Below are 8,063 nucleotides of genomic sequence, written 5' to 3'. Positions count from 1 at the left end.
CAAATTTTCCCATATACTAGAGTGTCAGTGCGTTATTGGGTTAGGTATGTGGGAGGGTTGTCCTGGAGTCCGACTGCCCATATGGCGACTATACACCGGTCATGTACAATGGCATGAGCACTTCCCTCTTTCTACTGCTAATACCTCTCCCAATACAACCAAGCATTCTGCTAGCATTTCCTACTGCTCGATTACATTGTCTGCCTACCTTTAAGTCATCAGAAATAATCACCCCTAAATCCCTTTCTGTTTCTCTTTAAGCAGCCGTAGCCACACCTCTCCTGGCTGTAACTCACACAGCCTGCATAAAAAAAAAATGGTCTAATTTTCAATCAGATCTGACAGCACAGTGTTTACTTTAGACATTTTCATCTCCTGCTCAGTAAATTGAAGTTTAATCACACGGTAGACTCCTGCAGGCTATTAACAATTATTAACAGCGGGAGGAAATATATTCTAAATTGAACACACTGTGCAATAAAGAAAGTTTGAACATTAGATCTTTATTTAAAGGGATGTGTGTAGGGAGACTGTGTAAGTCACTGATAAATGGCCATGAATGGAGCAGTGAGACTGCAGGGACATGATCTATACACCAAAACTGCTTCATTAAGCTAAAGTTGTTTTGGTGACTGTAGTGTCCAATGTACTTTGAATTTTGACTTTAGTAAATAGCCCTGTGTTCCCTTTAGCTTAGCAGTCAGTTCATACAGGTTTATTTAAAGGCCACATTGTGCAATACTCGCTGGCTGTGTTTTACTGTATCTGATTAGTTGCAATGATTAAATAACAATAAAGCATTTTGCCAGGTAAGACAGATGTAACTGTTTTTTTCCGATTACCCAACTCAATGATGCTTATTTAATTGACCTCAGTAAGATGAAAAGCTGAATTGTTAATGGCAATTCCAAGCTCAGGTGTATTTAATGTATTGTTTATTGTTTGCAATATATCTATATTAATGTGATTTTTTTTTTTTAATAAATCCAATGTCACAGGCTCTGAAATAAAATAAACCACTAAGCATTTATTATAGTTTCTTCCAATCATTTTCTTTTTTTATACATATATATGAAATGTAGCCAAATGTCATATTGTGTTAAGACATATACATATCGCGCATGTACACATCGGATAAGAAGTATGGCAATAAATGAATAAGTAGACAGTCACTCATGTCACTAACTGTCCTGATTGACAGTCAGGGAGAATTGTCCCATGTTACTCCAGCCTGAACTCCTTGCTTGGGTGGAGGATTTCTTTTGCAGGTTACTGTATTTTCCTATTGCTGATCAGGGTGGGTTGCAGTTCAAGGGTCCCGTTTCTGTAGTGCATGTCCATCAGTCCCGTAAGAGGCAGTCTTCCTTAATAATACTCTCTTTGGCAGAGTCAAGTCTTTTTTTTGTCTACTGTAGCTCCATATCTGGTGCAAAATAATTTGGTCCCTTTAATTTAAAGACTATTTGGATATTCGTAATATCTCATGATAAAGAAAATAATTTCTATATACAAGTGCATAAATATATAAATATAGCTGTCATATAAAAATAAACCTTTGTTTCTCTTTTAAAGGGAGGTGAACTTGCTGCACGATACCATATGACTAAGTATTTCTAAAAAGCTTTGTTGCTCAACATATTTCTCGATAAATAAAAAATAAAATGTAACATGAGGGTCATCTAATTCTTAAGTGCATTCGTCCCCTCCTGGTTGACGACCATCATGAAAAACATTTATTGAGAAATAGTTGTTGGGGTTTTTTTTGTCACAAAACTTGTTGAAAGAAATCTTGGAACTCATAATGTTTCTCTGGCCTCCATGTTGGATAGGTCTTTGCCGTGTCTCTCTAAAAGTGCCTCAATCTTAGCCGTTGGGGGCCAAGATGAGGGTCAGCATCTATCTATCCACCAAATCTGTCCTCACTTTTCACCATTTTCTCAACCCTCAATCCATGCTCCAATTCTCCAACAAAGAGAAAGTGATGGGCCGTTGGTGAGATAATATTCTGAGCAAACTCCAAGTAATCTCCATCCTCCAATGCGTAACACTGTGAAATATGAAGGTATCTCTTACATGAAATACTTAGGATTACTAGATAGTGCAACAAGTTCACTCCCTGTAGAATCTGTTAAATTGAGTCCAGTCTGTTAAGTAGCAGGTCTCTCGAATGTGTGCAGGCAATGTGTACTGGAGTGCCAGGTGTTGGAGTTCTGTTCTGTGTCCCTGATCTGTATTGTGCAGTGGTGAGGGAGAACGTCCCCCAGAGTTTGCAGAGAGACTGGAATATCTGTACTGTCCACCACTGGAAGGGAACACACAGAGCCTGTAACAAGAAACGCACAATCAAATTTCACTTTCTAAAAGAAAAAAACAATGTCTGAGAAGAGACAAACATGCTGGATGCTATATGAGATCATTACCTTGGCATGGACCTTGCTCTGGGGGCACAGCAAGGACTGGACAACTCTGGGTCCCTTCTGTCATGCAATAGAGGCCAGAGACCCCTTCCTGGACTAGGCAGGTATCACGCAAGGTCTGAGCAGTGCCATCTTCACAAAGCTGGCACACTGCAGGGATCTCTTGCTTCTGAATAGGACACAACCTGCAATGAAGACCATGATTTTATAAAAGGCTTTATGTTATACTGCATAAACATCACCATTAATCAGAACAAATACCATCAGCATCCGCTATTACTGGCACCAGGAACTAATGAGAGTCTGGGCTCCATTTAAATTACCCTGACATAAAACCAACAATGATTGCAGAGATCAGCCCTTCATCCTCGAGCCTACACACATATATATATATATATACGTATTTAAGGACAATCCCGGGACTATTCCAAGCATTACTCCATCTAATTACTGCAATTTTCTATAATTAGGTGTACTCAAGAACCAGTGTGTGTAATCTTCGAAGGATTTGCAGGGTTAGTCCCCTGCGCCTGAACCAGGGTCCCAAAATAATGAAATACTCACCCGATAGGCGTGCAGCTTTCCGTGAGCTCCTTGGGTCCCAAATCGCATCCTTCCAGTAACGTGTTCGCTTCCTCCTAAGGAAGCAATGGCAACATAGAAATTAAACGATCCAATTCCAAACCACTGTCACTTTAATATAGAAAAAACAAAAATCTCCCAACACAGCAACCAACAAATGCATATACAGTCACCAGACAAAAAACAATAACATCGGCTGAATAAGCCAAACAAATCCCACCGTACGCAAAACTCTGCATCTAACATCGATCCAAACTGAGGCACAATGGCAAAATATCATTCTTAATTCCAAACTGTCAACATAATATATTTATATATTTAATTTGCATGTCAAACTTTACATGTAAAGTGAGAGGAATCACATGCACACAATATTTTTTATATTTTGGCCCAAAATAACCGTCTGATGGACCTTTTTATATCCATGAAACCAGGCCCCCCAAGAGGCTGCTGAGAATGAATCTTATTAATTATATATATATAGATACAGTATACACTTAGGGTGTACTCACTTTTGTTGCCAATGGTTTAGACATTAATGGCTGTGTGTTGTTATTTTGAGGGGACAGCATATTTACCCTGTTATACAGGCTGTGCACTTACTACTTTACATTGTAGCAGAGTGTCATTTCTTCAGTGTTGTCACAGGAAAAGATATAATAAAATATTTACAAAAATGTGAGGGGTGTACTGACTTTTGTGAGATACTGTATTCCAAACCACTGTCACTTTATTATAGTGGTCTATCTTCTTAGTCTGTTAGTCTGAGCCTCGTTCAATAAGCCGCTACACATGTAAATGGTAATTCAGGGAAGTCTATGCAGGTAGTAGCACGAGAAGGTCATCTTGCACTTCAGATTTTGTTTCTAGATTTTAAGGGCTTTCTAGTGGTGTTTATAAAAATGATGATAAAATAAGACACACCAGCTGGGCATTGAAGTCTCCAAGGAACCTGTCTTTAGCCAAGTTTGGTTTGTCATTGTCCTTTGGATCTATGAAAGGCTTGGGATTTAACCAGAACGTATCATTTACTTATTTAGCTAATTAATGCAAGCATGCCCTTGACTTTATCTGTTGCTGTAATTTCATATAAGGTTTGATGCAGCATTGCTTCAGACTGGGATAAGGTTTAGGTTAGTGATCTTCAAGCTAATAGTCCAAAATAGGACACCGTTCACCCCAAAACAAGGAACGGAGACGGGTTTGTACCTGATTTGTTGTCTCTGAGGTATAGTCTCGCTGCTTTGCTTCCATATAGCCCGGCTTTAGACAGGATCCATTCATAATGGCAGGATTAGCATAAGGAATGGTGCTAATAGAAGAGACACCTCGCAGAGGAACCATAGTGTACTGACAGGAGGACGTGAGCAGACTTGTATTGGGGAACGCCACGTCCGTAGTTTGTTCTGTAAAGGAAAAAATTATGTCAGCACTGAGACAAAGAGTGGTCATCTAATGTCATGCCTTGGTACAAGTTAGGTACCTGTGAACAGAGGAGAGGTGAGCTAACCAGGTCTGTTAATAAGATCTCAAAAACTAAAAAAAAAAGTTCTGTCCAAATCACATCACTCACCTCAACGTAAGAGGGGTAGTCACTACAGCAAGAATGGTATGTCCTTTAAAGTGTTTTCAAAGTGAATTTCACATTTCAGCCCAAAATAGCCGAACTGGAAAAATGCCCAAAGTCAGCTAAGCTCCCAGTTTAACTACTTTTGACTTAAATGTGAAAGTCACTTAACATTCCCTTTAGTGAATAACCCGTAAGGTATAATTAGAATAAAAAGCTACGTTTTAAGGAAACGGTTTTCCCCCCCATATACTTACTTTGCTTAGACCACGCCCGCCATAGGCATACAGGGATGAAAGCCACGATTATAAGCACAATGGATCCCAGGACTACGCCAACTATCAGGTATGGCAAGTCACTTGACCGAGCCACGGTCGCTGGCCCAGGTACACCGCTTCCGTGGGGGAGTTGTGGTGAAGGAATCACAGCATGAGACGGGGAACCGGGCTGTTGAGAAGCTTTTCGAGCTGGGGAGAGAGGGCAAGAGTCAGAATCTGCAGTATATTGTCTGTAGTGACTGTCCAGTAACATGGAATATTACAGCAAGATTGTCTCCAACTAAACAACAATCATATCTGATTTAACCACAACCCGAGATTGGAGGGAAACACAGAGACGTAAAGAAAGATCACTCACAAAAAACGCTGATGGTACTAAAATAAGTATGTCCACTGAGGATATAATTATCAACGTGTCCTTCACACACAAAATCTGAAGGACTGTGGAACTTACACACTTGTTATTCAAAGATTAAGAAAGAATTGTGAGGATAAAAACTAGTCCAACAGGATTATATGCAGAATTCGCATCACTTAAAGAAGCTTCACACTCAACACACACACATACAGGAAAGTAGTGCTCTGTACAATCTCTACTGACCTTTAGTTTCACACATCATCACGTTGCTAAACTCGCTTTCACCACCCTCGTTATAACACTGCATTTTAATATCATACGAGGTCTCTGGCTGTAGGTGGCTGATTGAATGCCAATAACGATCACCTGGAGGAAAAAAACACACAGGATTGACATCTTGAGTACATTTTCTCAGAATTATTTTAGGTATGAAAGCTAAGCCTTGCATGGCAAAGCACTGTGGGTTGCTGGTCTTATACATATTCCTTGATACAATTACCCATTTTACTGATCTATATTATAATCATTTTGTTTCTAAATTAGAGCTCTGTGCAGCCAATCAGAGAAAAGCAGGACATAAAATGCTTCTCTCATTGGCCAAACAGATTTGTCATTTTAAAGCATTAGCATCCCTTATTCCCAGCCTGTTACAGACGCACTGATTAAAGAAGGCTGGGGTCCGATCAGCAAGTGGTTATCTAGATAGATCAGAATCTGGCCCCATGACCCCAAATATTTCTGATAATATCCCTTTGTTTGTTTGTTTCTGTTTTTGGCTCCTTTGCTCCAGCATTTTCCTCTGTCCTGTAATAACCCCAATAAAAAGCGCTCTCTTAAAGAAAGCAGAATAATGTCTATCATCTGTGCTCTATACTACTTTGTTTATTTACACTTTGAAAAATAAACTTTGCTCTTTCCTTCGGCTCTCCGTTAAAACTTTACTTAATAACATTAACGCAGATCTATTTAAAGTATTGTTGTTGATTCTTTTTAAATGAAACGGGACGTATACATATGGAATAAGCAGATCTAATCCATGGTTCTCACTTATTAAAGAAAAAAAAAAGTGTACTTAAAGCTCGTTAGCATGGCACTGTAAAGTCATCTTGCACAGAACGGGTAAACATCTACCTCCTCTCGTAAATCTGCCTCAGTGAAAAATATAGCATTTTGGACCCCTCTGTATTAATATAACAAAATACAACTTTTTGTGGCAAATCTTTTTTTTAATCTCAGCTAGTTCCATCAGGCATTAGAATACATAATAAAATTACATTCTGTTAGTCTGACCTCCAATGTGACTGTTTCTTTCTTACCTTCCACAACATCTTTCTTGTAGTCGCTGTCGTTGTCGCTGTCCGTGGGTCGATAATAGATGTAGAACCCGTGAATGGGTGTGTTATTGTTGCTGGCTGGGAAATACTGGGAAAGAAATACATCTTTTAATTCAGACAGTTCTAGACGTGTTTAAAAGACTGCAAGCTCCTCGGGTCAGAGATATCCTAATTGCCACTTGGACAGGATTCTCCGTTAGACTACCATTCCATGTTATTCCCACACACCCAACATTCACTAGAGCAGTGTTATCTAATCTCTGTATTTTAGAGATTTCTGAAATACATTTCCTGTGATACGCAACCAGAGCATCATGGGGAATGTAGTTGAGAAATATCCAGAGTGACATGGTTATAAGTCACAGTCTGCCATCACAATATAAGCGTTATATTAAACTGGATCCACTTACCATCCACTTCAGCATGATGGTGGTCTCATTCAAGGCCTCGGTGTACGTAATGTAGGGCCCAGTGACGGGACGCTCGTACACGCGATTACTGTATCCAGACACCACGTACGGCCTGGAGGCTGCACTGGGCTGACTCTCTCCCAGAATGTTCAGAGCCCTCACCCGAAACCTGTATGAGGTCCCTAAAAAACAAAATATCCCCGTTAGCAAATCTGTAGTAAGAACCTGTGCCTTGTGATACATTGCCGGCGGCTACACGGAGAAGCCACGGTGTTCGTGAAAGAATTTTCCTTGATGCTCAGTCCGTCGTAAACTTTTATACTGAGAGAGTACCATGGTGACACGTAGAGTGCCATTGCAAGCTATAACTGCTCTGTGTTGTGCTTGGCCAAGACTTTTCAGAGAAAAGAATAGAATGCCACGGCTTGGTATGCACAAATCTACTTTTCTAGATACATTTTTTATTTTTAAATAGTGCGAAGGTCTGCTTATATTGGCAGCTTTTCTACAGGAAATGGTGATCTGTGGGAATTGTTGATATTTTCATATGCTAGACAGAGAATTTGTGTTATTTCAACAGAATCCACACAGAGATTGAGATTTAGCTGGATCCAGAATGAACTCTCTGTGGCCCACTTTCAGTGTTTACAGAGAATTGTCACATCTTTATTTTCAATGTTTTACATTGTATTCCTCCCAGGAAACACTGCCGATCCATAACGTTTTGTTACATAGCAGAATTTGCAAAATCATCTTCCATCTGCTGACGGGAACGGTTATGTGCTCTGCCATTTTGAATAACTATTTTGAAAATCATCACATTTCCCATGATCCCTCGTTCTGAAAGGTGGGTCACCAGAGAGGGAAGCATCCACATTAACTTAAATAGAGGTTCATTATAGGAGTTTACCTGAGATTAGTTCATACTGAATCCAGTACAAACTCAAGACGTTTGTTTGAGTTTGAGGTTTTCCCCAAATTAGTCCACATATAGTCCCACCTAGGGGGGTCTGCCTTGACGTTAGCAGGTGGGCTCATCCTCTCATGGCCATTGGAGGTAACTAAAAGACCTCCATTTGTTTAAAAATACATAGGGATTAAGGAGAGAGCGCAGGTA

The 8,063-nt window shown here is 39.8% G+C and overlaps 1 protein-coding gene across 2 annotated transcripts in view; it reads right to left on the bottom strand.

The window, feature by feature from the left end:
- Positions 1-1,007: 1,007 nt before the first annotated feature.
- The window catches only part of BOC (BOC cell adhesion associated, oncogene regulated), a 71,185-nt gene continuing 64,129 nt past the window's right edge, over positions 1,008-8,063 (bottom strand). The window contains exons 12-19 of one of the 2 annotated variants that reach the window (XM_063446306.1): positions 6,947-7,128; positions 6,519-6,624; positions 5,446-5,568; positions 4,824-5,033; positions 4,209-4,405; positions 2,982-3,055; positions 2,421-2,602; positions 1,008-2,323 (exon numbers count right to left, since the gene is read on the bottom strand). In XM_063446306.1, the coding sequence (XP_063302376.1) occupies positions 2,148-2,323; positions 2,421-2,602; positions 2,982-3,055; positions 4,209-4,405; positions 4,824-5,033; positions 5,446-5,568; positions 6,519-6,624; positions 6,947-7,128 (1,250 nt within the window). In that variant the 3' untranslated portion in view covers positions 1,008-2,147. The remainder of the gene's footprint in view (positions 2,324-2,420; positions 2,603-2,981; positions 3,056-4,208; positions 4,406-4,823; positions 5,034-5,445; positions 5,569-6,518; positions 6,625-6,946; positions 7,129-8,063) is intronic. The other variant, XM_063446311.1, reaches the window with a different exon arrangement.

Source organism: Pelobates fuscus, chromosome 1 (genome assembly GCF_036172605.1).
Source record: "Pelobates fuscus isolate aPelFus1 chromosome 1, aPelFus1.pri, whole genome shotgun sequence".
In the NCBI taxonomy this organism is placed as follows: domain Eukaryota; kingdom Metazoa; phylum Chordata; class Amphibia; order Anura; family Pelobatidae; genus Pelobates; species Pelobates fuscus.
This window is presented reverse-complemented; position numbering and strand designations above follow the sequence as displayed.